The sequence below is a fragment of the Apaloderma vittatum genome, unplaced genomic scaffold (genome assembly GCF_000703405.1).
Source record: "Apaloderma vittatum isolate BGI_N311 unplaced genomic scaffold, ASM70340v1 scaffold17424, whole genome shotgun sequence".
NCBI classification, from domain to species: domain Eukaryota; kingdom Metazoa; phylum Chordata; class Aves; order Trogoniformes; family Trogonidae; genus Apaloderma; species Apaloderma vittatum.
The window spans coordinates 8,557-27,781 of record NW_009711166.1 but is presented as its reverse complement, the minus strand read 5'-3'; the positions used below and the strand labels follow the sequence as shown (position 1 = coordinate 27,781).

Sequence of the window (19,225 nt, the reverse complement as noted above, 5' to 3'; positions counted from 1 at the left end):
CATCTTTATGGGAGAAAACCTCTTAAATCTGACACATTTCCTTTCACGCATATCTTTAGTAACGATATATACAGCAGTCTTCAGTTTTAATTTTGGAGAATTTTCTGTTCACTCTTTGCTTTGAAGATAAAATATGTATCTCTAAATAATTTATGATTTTCAAGTTTTCTTGGACTTTAAGTGGATGTGGGATGAGTAATAGTCTCTCTTTTCTGGCATTTCAGTAAAAAACTATGCAGTTGGCTTAAATTTAAGCCTCAGACTGGATTTGTATGATCTGTATAGTGCAGACTTGACACTTACTTAATCCAAAAAGATTCTGAAACTTAAATAAGCTTATTGAATGTCAGTGCTGAGCACTAAAACAGCAACATACTCCAGACTTTAAAAAGTATTTATTTATAAAACATGGGAAAATTATATGTGGTAAAATAAATCCAAACCACTAAATTATATGAATTGAAGTCCTGATAACAGTTGTGATACTGGTCCTTTCAAAGCCTAAATGATTTTTGAAAATCAAACTTCTAAGTCAATTAAGTATTGCAAGCTTTTTTACCCATTTTACACAAGTCACATGATTGTTTTCTGTCAAGTCCTTTTTTTCCAAATCCTTTCATTTTTTTTATGTAGACGCTGCATAAAGCAAATTACATGAACTTTCTTTTGCTGTACAATACATCACCATGGCTGGGCTTCGCCAGCGAAGATATGGGAAGGGCTCTACTCACACTTGCTACAAGTGCACTGATGGCTAAAAATGCCGATGCCGGATAGGCATGTCCGGTTGCAAAAGGCACAGCGGAAAGTACAATACAAAAACTAAGCGACTGGCGCAATTTGCATGTGCGTAGAGCACTCCAATGGCACAGGAACAGGACAATCTATTGGTACTTTCTTAATCCTCTTTAGACTGTGTTTTATTAACCAAACACTCTTCACATTAACAAGAGTTTAAGGGAGCGTTACCATATGCTGAAGTTACCTATGCTTTTACAGCTGATCAAGTGGAATTTGTATATAAATTTTCCTAAAGGAAAGTGCAATTTTTTTTGAAAATAGTAGTAATTTATTATCTGAACCTGTGCAAAACTTATTGAACCGTGTAATTTAAATGGCATGGTTAAGCTAATAGCTTAGTCCATACTTCAGTGATTCTATGATTTGATAATATCTATTGCAATTTCTGTACAAGCAAAAAAAGCAGACATCATTTTCCAGTAGCTGAAACAGTAGTAATATATGTACATCATTTCACTTTAGAAGAAATTACAGTTCCGGGCCTGCGAAGGATGTTACTGTAGAAGAACATTTGTTTTCCTCTCCTTTTGAATGATATAAAGATTATACAAAGATCTTAGAATTCAGTAGTTGTACTTTTTTGGAAGTCTTTAGTATTAATCGTATGTATCTTCTGATCTTCAGTCTGCACAGAGCAAATGGTGTCAAAAGCAGCGTCTGTGTAGAATCAGCATGTAAATCTGATTCAGCGTCAAGACATAGGTTCTGCAGTGACAAGTCACCTGAAAGAGTCTCATCTTAAAATCTTCTTGCTTTCTTTTCTTCATTATCTTGTTCTGGCACTGCTTTTACCTTGGCATTATAGGACCCTACTACAGAATTCCTGAACTTTCACCAATTGCTGGCAACTTTGCTTGTAAAGCTCCCTCCTGATGGCCAGCTCACATTCTCTCAGTCCATAATTTGAAGACATAGCTCTCCTGCTTCTTAGCACTAGGAGACAGGTAGTTTAAGGGATTAAAGAACTCTTCCTTCCACCAAGGGAATAAATCCTTCTAGCTGCGTTGTTTTGTATAAATGAGCATGGCATATAAACTCAAGAAATTTGGTAATGTTAACCTAAAGCTGAAAGTAAGGAATATGGTTACTTTCTCAGTATGTGTTTTCTCTCCTCTTCAAATTCATTAATAGAAGTTTTGTATTTCCTAAGAAAAATGAAAAATACCTGAAAGTTAATAGCTGAGGTCCAGCCACTAGGTCTTCCTGTGTGCATTAATCCTGTTTTCACTGAAAATCAAGTCACCCTCTGTGCCCAGCATCCTGAGGTGTAGTTCGCTTCAAACTGCCTTCCACAGCCGTAGTCTGCTGATGTGCTTGTGTCATTTCCTGAATGTGCAGTTGATACAGTTCAATAAGAAGAGATCATGTTAGGTGATGTCACATTCTCAGAGGTATTTGCAGAAAGCCGGATTCTCAGATCTACTCTCTGTGTACTGTGTGTGCTCAGGAAGGGTGTGTGGTCTCTAGACCAGAGTGTAGCCACCCTACAGTCACTGCCATTAGCACCACTGTTCCTGGAGCTTTTTCTAACCTTGAGGAGTCAGAGTCACTAGAACATTGCCCTGGGCCCTCTGTACCTTCCCATTATTTTTGTTCTAGTGAAGAGGAACCTTATTTTAGGTTCTGCATCATACTGTGTCCTTTCTAAACACCTAACAAGAGGAACAGAGCCCACCAAACTCCTGAGAAACCAGAGAAATCTCAACTTACGCTGATAAAATTTTAAATGGCAATATGCCATAGACCGCCTCCAGACTTAATGAAGGTGATGGAAGGTTGTACTGGTTTTTCAGAAGCATCTGAACAGTCTTATAGCATTAACATATCTTGTGCTACTCAAGGCTCAGAAAAGCATGAATACTGTCAATGAGCTTCATTAACAAATTCCACTTTTTTTACTTGGAGAAAATGCAATGCATTTTTTCCTAAAGTCATCGCTTTGCAACTTAACCCTTCCTAGCTCAGATCTCAGGCTGAAATTACAATGGGAAGAGCATGAGAAAGTATCCCTTGATGCATTAACATTTTCCTATTGCATCTTGACTGAAACATCTCTAAAATCTGCTCTTTGAAATGATGAAGTAAGCTACAGGAGACAAATTTATGTACAGGAGGAGGTGAAGCAGGTAATGTTGCATACTAAGTGCAATTAGTTTGAGGGTATTTGTGTAGCGTTTGGGTTCTCACTGAACTGTGGATTCCTGGTGAGGAGAGTCACTTTCAGGACGAGGCCCTTGGGCTTCTGTGAGAGTTGCCTTTGTTGTGCCTATAGCAAGAAAAACCTATTTCATTGTGCAACTTCATAAGGTGGTATTTGCCTCTTTTCACAGAGATTCATGACACACAATCATCTTGGTATTTGTTTTCCCTCAGTCTTTTCAAACTGACAAACTTTCAACTAATAGAAAAAAAATATGTTACATCCTAGTAGTATGATCTTGAGGTTTTATACAAATAAGCTTCATCCCGTATCTGTTACTCCAGTCCTCAGGACCACCTAGTTCTTTAAATACTATATTCCAATTCTTTTCTCTCTTGTTAGTGACACAGAAAGCATGCTAATGGAACTTATTGCACAATCTTTAATGAAAATAAAACATATTCTATAACAAAGAAGCAATAACCGCATTTGAGCTTGATCATTCACCTTTGGACACTGGTTAAGTTTTCCCTTATTTTTAGTGAATCTTTCAAATACTTACACTCTCATACATCACATTATAGCTGTTAAAATTTATAATTAGTGATGAAAATAATTGTTAGAAATGAATGCTGCAGCATATACCTCCAAACTGTTCTAAAAATACACTTCTTGCTAGGCCAAATGAGGGGAAAAAACTGCATGGTAAAGAGTTTTACTTTGCAACAGAAATAGCTGTCTTTGAAATGGCCTTCAGAACTGTCGCATCTACCCCAACAGTCAGGCTTGTAGGACTTTTATCTTGAGTTGTTTGGCAGTCTTATTCTTGACTGCTTTTACAATAATCTCTGCAGAAATGTGGAATGATTAGTACAATGTGTTTTTCCTGGGAATTATGACTCATTCCAGAACAAACTGCATATGCGAGGGATATTTGCTGCACCTAGATTTCAGTAAATGGCTCTGGTCCCCAAACTAAGAGCCTCATCTTTATATGCCCTCTAAATAAATATGGGAGAGAGACCCATTTTGCTGCAGAGTGATTCACTTTCGGGTGAACTGAATTACTCTCCTAAGATTTTGTCCTTTCATGTTGGTCATTTACGGATAGCACTGAAATCCAGTGACAGGGTCGTAAACAGTTGCTCTATTTAACTGTCTGGAAAGTTCAAGGAGGTAAACTCGTAGAAGTTCATGCACAACATGCATAAAGGTGGTTATCAATTTATTCCCCACTATTAAAAGCAGGGACTTATCATATAGTAACCTTCCATGATTTTCCCTAATTGCACAGTCATGCGTCACGTATTTTCTGGGTGTTCTCTCTAACTCATCCTGCCAGTGGAAAGCAGCTGAAGGTAATCCTTCAAGCTCGGCTTTGCAGAGCATGCCGTAGAAGAGCGTAGGAGATCACTCCACTAGCTTGACAACGTCAGTATGAGGAGCAGAGTAAGGTAGCTTATACAGAGTTCAGTGCTGACTTGGTCAAGGCCTCCAGATGAAATCTGTATCAGAGTAGGGACTTAAAACAGGCTTTGAAGTCCCAGACTAATCCTAGAGCACTTCAAGCCACTTCTTCTCTTGTAACTCGGTGTGGGCTTTTTTGTACCAACAAGTTTTCATTCCTGCACTGAGGACACTCTCATGTAGGATGGCTATGCTGCAAAGTGCTCTTGGGCTGAGAAGCAAAAAAGTTTCTGGCAACACAGGTGATCTGCAGTCCCATATGCTTCTAGCTAATGCACATCTCTAAAGCAGAGTGTGAATATGCTTCCATACAGTACAAGGGACAGCAGTGATGCCTGATCGAAGAATCATTTACCTTCTAAGCAAAACAGGAGAAAGAAGTTCCTGCTACATTCAGGACTCCCTGGAAGCAATGCTCTTCATCTGCTGCTTTACTATTGTGTGAGTCCACTTGCTCAGCAACTTGTTTCTCCTGAAGGTGGGATACCTCACCAAGCATCACTTACTTTGGGAGCTTCTCCTTTTTCTTCTCAGTATGGTTCTAACCACAGAGCATGGGCCTGACTCATAAGGACAATAAAGAATTAATTGTAAAGAATCCTTTTAGAGATCTCTTATTTTCTCAGATAAGAACACATATTTCCCCCTGAAATTTATCAGGGACACAGCAATTTCTTGAGGCTATTATGAAAGACCAATAATCTGCTTTTTTGCAGGGCATGGTAAACCAGCACAGACTTTGGCAAACAGGTTGTGCAGAGCAGGACATGACCCAACTGACTGGACATGGGCCACCTCTGAATCAAATTTCCATAGCTCTGCTGGGCAGCACTGTGCTCTCAGCAACATTACACAAGGTTAAGCAGGAGCTCCCTGAGACTGCAGCTGATGCAGGGAACACAGGTTTCTCTGCAAAGCATTGTGCAGAGGCAGCTGGAGTCTTATCGATACATTTTTCTAAATTCAGGTATAGGTTTTGTATTGATTTAAGGCTGTAGTTTTGTATAAGCACATTTCAAGAGATATATCTGGTGAAGACAAAATTTTGATTTTCAGTGTGAATTAATACTGCTCTGTGCAGCCTCCAGAGAAATAAAATCACCAGCAATGACAGAACCTGTACAGCTTTCTCTGTGTTGCTTCTTTTTCATTTGTCACTTCTAATGCTATTTGTAACTGCTTGGAGGTGTACAGCTGTTGCCACCTTCACCTTACAGAAAACTTGATTATTTTTAGTTTCTTTTTTACACCCGGACTAAGGCCAACCCTTTTCCTGTCACTTTTCACTCTGTAGATGATTCTCCAACCAGTTTAGGCAGAGAGTTCAACAGGGCATCATGAGTCACACTTCCCTTTTCATGGTATTTTTAGAACTATCAGAAATCTTTTAAATACATTCTGACAATTTGAAGAAGAAAAAGCTACATTTGCCTCAGTTTGATTTAACTGAATCTTGGAAGATAAGCGGGGGTGTATGAAGGAGAAAGCACAGAAACAATACTGCCTTGACTCATTTTCTTGTCCATACTGCGCTGATGTTTCTGCCCTTTAGCTGCTTGAATTGCTTGTCAGGCATGGCTGTAAGATCTAATGCCTCCAACAAATAATTTCTGAACAGAACAGAGAAACATAGTTATTTCAGTTCACAATGTCTATGTGCATGACGATAATGAAATTTCAGCATTGATGTCAACAGCACTGATGTGGTATTTTTTTAAGTGGTTGGAGTTTTAGCAAGTGAAGCAGTATAACTGCCCTTGAGGGGTCTGTGCCCTTTGACAGCAAAGCAGAAAAACATTGTGTTCTGCAAATCTAGTGTTCTGCTGTACTCTGGAGAATGGAGAATATAATCTGGTTTAACAAGCACTAGTGTTCTCATAATGTCAGCTGAAGAGGATTACAGGAGAATCAATTTTATGTAATCAAACTTCCCTGGCATAAATAGAGATAATTTTCTTGGGAAAAAAAAAAAAAAAGAAGAAAAAGAAGAAAGAAAAGTCTCCATGACTAGAGTATTCCCTTCCCTTCCTGTAAGGTGGCTGCTAACTTCCTACATTAAATGAAAAATGGTAATTGAAACAATTCTTGGGAAATACCACTCTCTCAATGATATGCGGTAACATTTTAAAAAAAAGCAAAGTGTATTCAATGTGTAACAATTCCACCAGAAATGGAATACATAATTTGGCTGATGTCTTATTTTGGGTCTTTCTTTGACACTGGAAAAAATAGAACGTCAGAGCTTGACATAGTTCTGCAGTTCCTGCATCTTTCCCTCATGTAGGTCTTTCTCAAAGTCATACTGATATAAGATGCATCCTCTGAACACAAAATGACCTTCATGAAGGAGCAAAAGAGAAATTGTTTCAACTCCCAAAAGTTAAATTTTAGACTGAAACTGTTAAAAAGATGTGTAAATGGGAACATGGATTGTAGAGGGGACAGATTTCTATTGAGGAGTTTGTCCTTTAGCTGGTACATGCAAGTCAAGCAGCAGCAGACCATGCAAGGTTGAAGTGTTAATTTAAATCTTAATATCACCATATCCTTTTCAATACAAGCTGGGAGTGCATACAACCAAAAATTGTCTAACAGTGTTATTGCAAGAACAGTACTACCAGGATAGCTCTCATGGTACAGTTGGATTCCAGAGGAAAGGGAAGAAGAGATTGGACTGAGGAGAGGTGTGAATCCTTTCCACCGGACCCTCTTGATGCTGTCTGCTTGTGTTCCTGTGTGTTTTCCGCTTCAACATATTTAAATACATCCCAAATTGCAGCACACTTACGGAATTATTGCAACAAAAGTTGCCTTTCTTCCTCCACAGACTCATGTCTCTTTTTTTGTCTATTCTGCACTGCTCATGTTGGAATAGGCCCATGCGCTGCATATTCTGTGCTGCATGACAGGGATAAGGCTCTGGTACTGTGCTCTGTAGCATTCCCATTGCTTTTCACCTCCGTGTAGTTCAGCCTCACCATCATCCTTACATGCTGAACTGTATGTTCAGCAGTCCTTTTTAACCTGTATTAAATACTGAAAGAAAGAAAACATTTGGAAGCAGGTTGCTTTCCCATGCAGCTCCAGTGTGCAAAATAGCTGGGTGTAAAATTGGCAAGACTTGGTCCCTCTCTTCCATCAGGGCAGTGTAGATCTTATTGATCTATATTGTTTATTGTGCTTCCTAGTCACTTGGCCTCCGCACTGCGATATCTACACAGAGACCATAAAACTATGCTAGCTCTTACAATGAAGTCTTACATGTTTGTGTCTTGGTAATAAGGCTGCAGAATTAGTCAGCTATGCATATAAAGCCCCTGCCTTTGCACTGTGGACAACAGAAAGACTCCAGTGGTAGCTGGCACCTGCCTAAGAGAGGAAGAAGCTGCTCCATTACTGGCACCTGGGTAAGGACAGACCATTCTGTCACCCTTAGAGAATGATAGAGACAAGAGAAATTGAAGGAAGTGCTAGATTAAGTGCACTCGTGCCTGCACTTCCATCATTCAGATCTTGACTGCATTCACAGTTTGAGAGGATGTCTGGGGCTTGCCTGGCCAGATTTCCGCGGCGGGCGGGATGTCAGGGTGGCTTCTGCAAGAAGCTGCTAGAAGTTTCCGTAAGTGTAATAGAGCCAATGCCAGCTGGCTCTGAAGATGGACCCGCCGCTGGCCAAGGCTGAGCCTATCAGTAATGATAGGATAGGAACACCTCTGTAAAAATGTATTTAAGAAGCAGAGGAAAAAGGACTCCTCCACACAACAACTAGCAGAGAGACAGAGGAGTGAAAGTGTGTGAAGACACCAATGTCAGTGAAGAAGGAAGAGGAAGGATGTTCTCCAGGCACCAGAGCAGAGAGTCCCCCAGGTTGGGGTGAAGCCTCTGGTGAATGAGGCAGGCTGTCCCCCCTGCAGCCCATGGAGGTATAGATGTCCACCTGCAGCCCATGGAGGACTTCACGCCAGAGCAGAGCAGGTTGATTCATAAAAGGGCCGGTGGTCCCAGGGGAAGCCTGTGCTTGAGAAGGTTTCTGCCACAGCCTGAAGCCCATGGAGAGAGAGAAGCCCACGCCAGAGCAGGTTGGCTGGCAGGACTTTTGTGACACCCCAGGGGGACTCGTGCTGGAGCAGTTTCCCCCTGAAGGACTGCACCCCGTGGAGAGACTCCCATTGGGGCAGTTTGTGAAGAACTGTCTCTCATGAGAGGACTCATGTTGGAGAAAGATGTGTGAAGATTGTCTGCCGTGAGGGGCACCCTGCAATGGCCCAGGGGAAGAGCGAGGAGTGCTCCTCCGGAGGAAGGAGCAATAGACAACATCGGATGAAATGACTGCAACCCCCATTCCTTGTCTCCCTGTGCCACTTGGGAGGAGGTGAATAAAATGGGATTGATGTTAAGCCCAGGAAGAAGGGAGTGATGGGGAGAAGGTGGTTTTATTTTTTTTTTAATTTCTCACTACTCTTCTCTGATTTGTTCTTTAATAACTAATTTCCCCAAAATCGAGTCTGTTTTGTCTGGGACAGCAGGTGCGGGTGATCTCCTTGTCCTTATCTCAAACCATGGGCCCTTCATTATATTTTCTCCCCCTATCTAGCAGAGAAGGAGGGTGCTCTGTGGGCACCTGGCCGCGAGTCAGGGTCAAACCACCACAGAGGACAACATTTACACATTTCTTCCAGCCTCTTTTCAGTTCTGACAATCAGTAACTGATGCTAAGTGGGTGCCTGTTTGACTTTCTGCACCTGCATCCCACATTTGTGCACAGCCTGTGTCACCTGAAGTAGCACCCATAAGGACCTGATGTTTGTGGAATGGACACAGCCTGTTAAACTCTGCAGTAAATCTTACTGTGGGAGTTCAGAAGTCTCTTAACTTGCCCCATCAGTTTGTTGCTAATTCATTCTAGCTTTCTATCTTGGTGCAGCTACCCCCTTTCTCCTGTCTTCTGTCCATTGTTTATTGAAGTTCTTGCCTGGGTGGAAAACACCTCTCTGCTTTTACTCATGCCATATATCCGGATGTCAAAATTAAATAATGGATTTCCCTGGTCTTGTCTGGCATCAAGGTAAAGAGTGATGTGTTTCACACAACACTTTCTCTGCTGTCTGTTTACCAAGGTATACGTTCCCTGTGTTTGAGAGGTGCCTTCCTACTTATGATATCAAAGGGAGTGAGGTCATATCAGGAGATTTACTTGTTAGTCTTTCTGTGCTTGTGCTGTATTGCACATCTGAGCTTGATTTAGTTTGTGAACTCTGCTGTTACTTACCCAGTTTCCCTTTCCTTGATTTTCCCCCATCTCATAAAGCAAATATAACTAATGTGAATTGTAAATCTTGCGTTTTCTGCTGCTATTGCTTTATTTAGCGATGCCTTTACTCTTGGATAGGGAATAATCCAGGTCTTTGAGAATTTTCTTGCTAATTTCTCTAAGACCACATAAAGTTTTCTTTAGTTTAATTAAATGAGAAAATAAATTACACTTTAAGACAGACTTACTTGAAGTTTAACCCTGATAAGAAGAATATATGAATTTTTGTTTCCTTATTTTTTGTATTTTTTTTTTCTGTAGAGTCAGAAAATTCTTCTTGGTCAGGATTTCTTTCACATACCCCAATGATTCTGTAGCACTTTGCTCTACAGTGTGGTCATCTCAGCCAAGCTTTAGAGCATTGCCATTACTAAGCTAGAAGTTTTTTCATCCTTAGTGCTTTGTCTGCATCATCCTATTCATCATACACCTCCTGTTCATAATTTTTATCTGGGTCATTTTTCTCTTTGCAGGTACATGCCAGAGTTTGACTCTTACATTCTTTGTAAATAAGTTCTTTTCTTCCCTGTATTGCATAGCTCCAGTATTGCAGCTGGTATAGGGGTGTGATCAAGCAGGGATCTGTACAGTGAAAACGTTCTTCATGATATCAGTTGTGGGATCAAACCATAGATTTTGAATTATGAAGAACAGGTGTGCTGTACTAAGAACTTGTTATCCTGTCCAGTTATTCAAACAATCTTATCTTTGAATTCAGAACAATGGAAAGATGGAATGTTTTGGTTGAATTGCCTTCAAGATGGTTACAGATGCAAGATCTGCTCTGTGTTTCCTTTCATCAGGAAATTGCATGTCTGTCTTTTCTAGATTTGAACGTATTCATACAAAGAAAGGGAACTACACTAAGTCACTAGTTTCAAACCAGGAAGAAGTAGATGATCTAGCAACCTTGGAGGTACTAGATGAGGTAAGAACATCTTTTTTCATGTTTTCCTGATCACATATTAAAACACAGTAGTATGCTGTTGATTTTCAAGTTCAAATATATTGTCACACTTCAGTTGTGGAAATGTGCAATGACATATTACCAGTTTACGCCAAATATTTTAGATGAGATTTACTGTGTAAGAAATGGTTCCCACTTAAAACTAGAACACCCTTTGCAGTTATGGCCTTAGACCAAGCGGTATTGTAGCAGCATTTGCTTAACAGGATTTATATTGCTGGATTTTGTTACAGCTGAATATCTAGTTTGCGCTGATGTGTTAACCTAAAATTGGTCCAGGTCCAAGAACACACACCTTCTTCCCTGGTGCTTGGGCATCTAAAGTTGTTTTAAACTAGCTTACCGTACTCTCCTAGGCTGAGTTCTCACTGACTTAACTTCATGGTGGAGATGTCAGCTGAGGCTCTGATCTGTCAGTGCCTTCTGGTGACATTTTGACAAAATTACTGATAAAAATCTCACTAGTTTGTCAGAGTTCAAAAATGGGTCCACTAGGAGTAGGGAACATGTGTAAAGGAGTGGGGAAGTCTGTTGTGTTTATGGTTTAAGCTTCAAAAAACAGAAAGAATAATTGGGCCACAGCACATTATCTGCAGGTCTTAGAGGCCACTAGTGGCTGTAAACAAATTGTCATTCTTCCCCTACCAAGCTGTGCATAGACTATAATTTACATTCTCTTATCTGTAAAATTTCTCTGATATATTGTGTCTTCATCAGTCCAGAATACTAAATGTGGCTCTTGAGCTGGTGAACTACACAATGCTAACAGCCCACAGAACATCTTCCATCATCTAAGAGCTTCGCTATAGCAGCTTAATGTTTAGTTGATACCAATTGAACTAATCTAAACTTCACCTACTGCACAAAGCTCAGATTTAAGTATTTTTTTCAATATTGTGAATGGCCATATGCTAGCAAGACTGCTTTTTATTGTTTGCCATGAAGCATATAAACAATATGAGCTAAAGAAAAGATAGAAAAAAACCCCCAAACCAGACAACCTGGGAGTATATTGCATCACAGAGGTGGAACATTCTCATGAAAGTCCTCAGGAAGCCTCCCTAGAGGCAACATTTGACTATGATATTTTACTAAATCCAATCCAGTTTAAAACCTCTGTCACATATGAATGGCAGCTTCTCAGGACTTTCTTCAGTTCAAATTTTTCTTCCAGTTTAGTTAGCCCCATCAGAAGAGCAAAACAGGAGATCTCCTGTAGTTGCAAGAAATAATTTCAAAAAGGACAGAAGTTTCCCTAAAACAGTCTATTAATGTGAATCTAGTTATGGCCAAAAGCAGTGTTCAAAACCAAAAAATGGAAGAGTTTATCAAGGCAATGGAAAACCAAGGGTTTTCTCCTGTTTTTCTGTGGAGGAAATGTAACGTCTTCATCTGTTGAGAATTCAGGTTTTAAGATCATTAGCCACAACACAGTGCACAACACTGTGAAGAGATAGATGTGAAGGGAAAGCAATTCCTTCTGAAGTCCTCTGCTGCCAGTTGTTCTGTTCCAGTGGGAATAGGGCCTAAATATTTTCACATGCACCTCGGAACAGTCTCAAGGCTGGTTTGAATTCCTTCGTCCAGTGCTGTGTCCTGTTTTGACTGGACACCTAACTAGGCGCTTTACATAACCAGCTCTGCATGCAGAAGGTGAGGGGAAATATGTCGAGTAGTTGGGTGTGCCACTAATGGGACCTTTTTTCTTGATTCAGGGAGAATTGGTTCTGCAGCAGCAAAGAACATGCTCAGTTGTATTCCTGACTATTAATACCTTCTCTCTCTATCCTCACTCATTGTAACTACATAAATATTTTATATATTTTCCTAATATTCTTTTTTTTCCCCAATGTAATACAGTATTCCTATTCTTTCTCCATCAGAATACAGTAACAGAGCAGTTGCAGAAGGGTTACGCCAAGGATCAGATCTACACATACGTTGGGGACATTCTCATTGCGGTCAATCCATTTCGGAACATAGACATTTATTCTTCACAGGTGTGAAAATCTAGGTTTGGTTCTTTTAAACTAGCACTGATTTCCATTAAAATATAAGTATCTGTGTTAAGTATAAAGACCATTCATGAGATTTACTTCAGTTCACTCTGAAAACCAGTTGCCCCTTCAAGGGCATGCTGACACACATCCTTATTATGCTGAATTTCAGCACAGAAATTAGAAACTCAAAAAAAAAGAATTTCTGATATTTTCACGTAGATCATGTCTATGTCTGAAGTGCAAACAGCTATATCTGAGCAAGTAATCCATTTTAGTCAATGAATATAAATGGAATTTTCAACGTTATTGTTGACTTTCAGGATTCATTCTAGGATGAGATAAAATATGTTAAACTTCATGAAATTTGTTCTAGATACCCATAGCAGCTAGGTCAGAAGTAGTATCTGTACAGATAAATTCATTTATTCAGGTGAATCTTACCCCTTCTGTGGGATATCCTTGTCCTCCACTTCCCATGGAGAACTTCTGTTAATGGCTGAAAATAGGAGCTGGAGCATTCCCTCCCAAGAAGGATCGGGAGGCCATAGCTATCAGACGGTTCAAAAAGCAATCATGTAAAATTTTAACTTCTGTCAATTTGCCTTCCCATTATATAAAAGGGGACAGATATGAAAGTCTGGTCATACAATACTTTGACATTATTAATTATCAGATACTACAAGTACAGAAAAGATCTTAAGTTTTGACATCAGTATAATGCAGAAATACTAAGAGGATGTGAAATACCAATAAAATGAAATTATAAGTTGAAGCCTGATGTCTGGCAACATTAAATTTTCTTCTAATAATTTGAGTTTTCATAGTGTAATCACGACTGGCATCAAAATTGTGCTGCTTCTTTTTTAACAGTTCTTACAGTACTAGATACATACAGGTTCATGGTATAGGGAGTGTAGTAACAGCTCACTCAGAAAATATCACAGCTGGTAACCTCATCGTGCTGTACACTAATCTGAAAATAAAACTGAACTCTAATAAAAAAAATATATGTTGTGGGACACAGATAATGTTATCATTTTTCTTATATTTAGCATTCCAAACTGTATATTGGAGCCAAGCGGACTGCCAACCCTCCTCATATTTTTGCTGTTGCTGACATAGGTTATCAGTCCATGGTGACTTACAACTCCGATCAGGTAAAGATGGAGTGTCTTAATTATATCATATGCTAAGCCAGGAGATACATAATGAGCTCAGCCATGCTCTTGTTCTCTGCAGTGCATTGTTATTTCTGGAGAAAGTGGAGCTGGCAAGACACAAAGTGCCTTTTTTTTTGACTGTCCTGGGCAAGGTATGCTTCAAAGGGGATGCCTCTGTATGACTTTGCTAGCTTGGACCTAATTGACTGACCCTACCTACAGGGAATTGGTAGAAGGGCAAGACTATAGTACATTTTCCAAAGAACTTCTATAAGGTCAGATTGGAACATGATACTGATCTGTCTACCCCTTCCTCCCTCCTGAACTAGGGTTACTTGAAAATATTTTGAGGATTGCACAAGGAAGTACCCACTGCAGTGAGGGCTGTGACTTTCTCTGTCCCTTGTTTAACTGAGTGTCTTCAAATCACCCAAACTGTACTAAATGAAATCCTGTTTGAGCTTTTTACCTCTTCCCTCAGCCAGTTTGCTGGCAGTGGGACGTGGTCGTTCTGGGAAGTGATCACCATAACTGTCTAAATGAAATGCCATTTTTGCATGTCTTGGGTGAGATGCGACCAAACTGATCTGTTGGTTTGCAGCAGTAAGCAGATGCTGAGAAGGATCCTAAAAGCAGGCCGACCATCTCAGAGTGCTGGACCACAGAAATTGATTAGTTCTGGTGTTGTTGTTATCATTATGTGTTTTATCTCTCCCAGCCAGCCGTTAGTTCTGCAGATTGCAATATTCTAACTGGTTTAATGAGACATATATGCCTTTCTTTCCATATGATTCATGTGGGAGTGGCTGCCCTGATGATGTCACACTTCACTATACCAACTAGAAGAAGAAAGAAACACTTAAGAGTGAATGTATTTGAGTGTTTACTGATAATTTTAGTCAATATCTTTTTTTTATCTAGGCTAATAACAGGACTCTACAGGAGAAGATCCTCCAGGTGAATAACCTCGTAGAAGCATTTGGAAATGCAGGCACTATCATCAATGATAACTCAAGCAGATTTGGAAAATATTTGGAAATGAAATTCACTTGTGGTGGCACTGTAGTAGGAGCTCAAATTTCAGAGTATCTCCTTGAAAAATCCAGAGTTGTCCACCAGGCTGTGTAAGTACAAAAAATATATTTGACCTAATTTGGGGTTGCAGACTCGTGGAGAGCCAGGAATGACTTTTTTGCAGAAAACCAGTGACTGATTACCTAGAAAATGGGAGACCCATATTTTGGACCCATGTCAAGCCAGGAGATCTTGAACCTATAAGTTCCCCTACCTTGCCAAGAGAATACACAAACCAGCAGGACGCAGCGTGCAGAGCAAGTCTATATAACCTAGTGATTAAAACACTGAGGGAACGGGTCAGTGATCTGCTCCTGCTCCTTAAATTGGTCTTGTCTTCTGCTACCAACTGTCCACAGTAAAACATGCACGCTAAGTTGGCACTGGACTCTCACCTAGGCACCCACCACGCAGAAAGGAGTGCACCAGGCTTTGATCCTGTTTCACACAAGCGTATAGTGGTGCGCCTGAGACATACGCCACATCTCATACAGAAACCAGGGGTTTGAACACAATTCCTCTTGTCATTTTATAGTGACCAACTTCTCCATCTACCTCAGGGTTCAATGGTGGTTGCAAATTGCCACCTGAGCATCCACTTCACAGAATCACAGAATCACAGAATGACATAGGCTGGAAGGGACCTTAGAGATCATCTAGTCCAACCTCCCTGTCATGGGCAGGGATGACTCTCAACTGGATCAGGCTACTCAAGGCTCCATCCAGCTTGGCCTTGAACACCTCCAGGGAGAGGGCAGCCACGATAAACCTTCTGTCCCGGGTTTGGGCATCCAACTTATAGGCAAAGCATGCCAGGTCATAAGGCGCTTTGCTGAATGCCTGTGTGCTTTCTTGATTCAGTGCTAAAGGACACAGCAAACGTACTGGATTCAGTGAATCAAGAGCGTATAGCTCTCCCGTGGTCAGAAGATTTTTTAAAATAACTGGAGGTTAAGCAGCCTATTTAATGCAGCGTGATGAGCAGTGTGTAAGGTCTCACCCAGCATCTACTGACTGCATCAAAGGCAGAGCAGGATTTAGCTGCTTGTAGTACCAAGCAGCTGCCCTGGCAGCTTCAGGGCAAACACACAATGACACCGAAAGGGTGTTCACTTCTCAAGAACTTCTTTCAGAGTCCTCTGTCAGTTTGCATGAGCCTTGTCTTTTATTAAAATAACATTTAATAATAGCCTGTATGTCATCAGTAAATGTAACACAGTTAAATTACTAACTCAGTTTGTTGTTTCTGTTTTTTCAGAGGAGAGAAAAATTTCCATATTTTTTATTATATTTATGCTGGTCTGGCAGAAAAGAAAAAACTGGCGCACTATAAACTGCCAGAATATAGACCTCCCAGGTAACGCAGTTTATTTTTACATAAATTGATTTCTAAGAAATGTGGTGTAGAATTCTCAACCTCGTTTACATTCTGACTCTGTATCTATCAACTCTTTCAGATACCTGCAAAACGATCATTTCAGAATAGTGCAAGATTTCATGAATAACAGCTTTTATAAGTCTCAGTTTGAGTTAATTGAACAATGCTTCAAAGTTATAGGTTTTACACTGGAGGTGAGTGCTGATAACCCATTTATTTTTGTGAATTTGATGCCTGCTTTAATCAGGAAAATCTTATATAAAGTATTCAAATGATCTCCTTTGTAATTTTCTTCCTTTAGCAGTAGTGTGTTTATGTTTTAGGATATTGCATGGTGAACTTATTGTTATATTCCCACATTTAAAGTTTTAAGGTTTCAAGGCATTGATAAACTAATAAAATTGCATTAGTCAACAACACTTCGAAATCAGTGAATGCATCTGAGTAATTGGGGACAAAAAAGGGTTTTGCAAGTTAAAAGCATAGAAGATAATATTGTAACTGTTTCTTAGCCTAAATTATAGGACTGTGAATATGAGGTCCGTCTCTGTTTTAAGATGAAGTCCATGGTTTGAGCTCTAAAAATTCGTTGAGTTGATCTGAGTTTTGATGGACTCAATATATTTTCACAACTCCAGGAGGAAAGTTGAATGAAGTTTTTACATCCCTTCTGAGTAAATCTAATCACTAAACACTAACTGAACGCATTCTTACTTTATGATCTCATATCATTGCTCTGCTGGACATTAAACCCTTCTCCTCAGGCTGTCTTTGGTATTACTAAAATAAAAACAGGCCTCTGGATTTATAAAGCAGGATGCAAGGGAAGGAAACCCCATCCTGCACCCTAGTTCTCTCTGTAAGAAGTGGTGCGTCACAGCTGTCGTTTACTGCTGACGTGATCTCGGACAATAGTAGGACTATGATCCATATAGTAACTGTGAAATACAGCACTAGTGCTGCAGAATGGATGTGCATTTTAATTTCTTTGACAAAACTGCATGTTGTAAGGAGCTTTTCACAGAAGATTACTCATTTCAATTGAATGTTTCTGGCTTCCTTCAACATAAATATTTGTATAGCCAGCAGAACAGATTTATTCACCTGTTCTGTTCCTCAAAAGTCATTTTGTATTAAGTCATAGTAACAGTGGAGTTTGCAGTCTCTTTCTCTTCTCTGTGCTTATGCACAACTGCACTTAGTAATACCACACTTGTGCTATCACATCCTTTCACACCTGTACTTTCACCTTGCAGGAGCAGCGTGGAAGGGTTTGCACAGTTCAGCACTGATAACAGTGTTGTCACAGCACCAGAGACTGTAATAAGTCATAATTTATACCATGAAAAGCAGCAAGTCTGTTTTTGTTCCCAGTTCTTTTGTTCCCTTAGATGGATGGGAACAATAATCCTGATCATCCAAAAGAGACCTTCCTTAAATATTCGAGATCCAGTTAGAACTAGGTCACTGCCCGCATTGTGCAGTTTTAGCGGGGATCCTCACTTGATTAATTCGGCAAGCTACTGTGATCTGAATCTGTAAAAAATTATCTACCGGTAGAACTCTCACAGTTTCAGAAGCAGGTTGAGTGCCATAGGCAGTCTAACCATGGTTACCTGTGAGCCCCATCCGTGTTAGCCTGTCTTAGTTCTTCCCAAGGTCAACTAGCCTGTTTGAGGCTGTGTTTGCAAGAGTGAAGGAAGTCTCCTTCCTCCTCTGAGGTTCTGATATTTCCAGTGAGAAAAAGATACTGGAAGACAATGAGTTCCTTTTCTAAGTTCGTTTTTTAGTCATATAGCCTTAAGCTTTGACATTCATCCAGTGCACAGGGAAGGTTCTATATAAGCATGTTCCATGTTTTATTAGCAGAAAACCTTGGGCAGAATATCTTCTCTAATCCAGTTAAAACTGAGACCTAAATAAGGCTTTATTTCTTTGAAATGTAACTACTGTCAGTACTCACTGTCTTAAAATCACACTATTTCAGGCTGCATGGCAAAATTAATAGGAAAGGACTGCCTGAGGTGAACAATAATCATGCTCTATGAGACAGATCAAGCCAGATTTCAAACACACTGGAAAAGGGCACAGAAATGTCAGCAGCTATACATACTGTACTGCATAATGGCAAAGATAAGCTGTCCGTTTCTTTGTGTTTCATCTGTGTCCCTAAGTTTAAAATGAAAGTGATTGCTTAAAACATAGGTAAATTGTGTACCAGTTATCCTGAGCATAATTTTTAGAGTGAGCTTATCTCATTTGTCTTGCTGTCACTGGAATAATTAATTTATTAACTGCTAGTTTAACTTCTGAAATTGTTGAAAACAAGATCAAGTATTCTGGAGCAATTAAGGATTTTATCTGAGTAAATGATGCCTGACATGGTACCAGCAAACTCTTGAATAAAATACTCTGGAATAAAATGCTGTGCCATTATGAAGAGTCCATCACTGTAAAATACCGATCAAATTCATGAAACTGCTTCTTTTAAAACTACTATAAAACTCAGTAACCTGCTGTTTATAAAATACACTTACTGCATGCCTCAGAATATCTGGTATCATGAATTCCTTGCTTAAAACCTAGTCTACTTTACAGAAGCACCTCAGCATTTCTGAGTAGAAAGTACTCAGAGATCATCAAGTATTCTGATAAACATTCACAGTTCAAATGAAAATATACAATTCAAATCTAAGTCAAAACTCAATCATTAATTGCAAATATTACTTTGTCATATATAAGTACTTAAAATAATTTACTGTATATATCACTTCACTCTCCAGACGAATATTAACTTTTTTCAAAGCAGAATCCCTCTTCAGAAGCTACTAAATAATTTGAAGTTTAAATATGCTTAAGTAAAGTCCATACTAAGTTGCTTTGGTTACTACACAATTCCTGACAGACATTTTGAAGGGTAAAGTGCT

General features: G+C 39.6%; 1 protein-coding gene across 1 annotated transcript in view; it reads left to right on the top strand.

Moving 5' to 3' along the window:
• Positions 1–19,225, top strand: part of LOC104272548 (myosin-IIIa-like) — a gene marked incomplete at both ends in the record, with an annotated part of 40,522 nt that overhangs the window by 17,387 nt on the left and 3,910 nt on the right. The window contains 8 exon segments of the mRNA XM_009867569.1: positions 10,548–10,647; positions 12,570–12,686; positions 13,739–13,843; positions 13,926–13,978; positions 13,980–13,998; positions 14,768–14,970; positions 16,179–16,277; positions 16,378–16,492. Of these exon segments, the coding sequence (XP_009865871.1) occupies positions 10,548–10,647; positions 12,570–12,686; positions 13,739–13,843; positions 13,926–13,978; positions 13,980–13,998; positions 14,768–14,970; positions 16,179–16,277; positions 16,378–16,492 (811 nt within the window).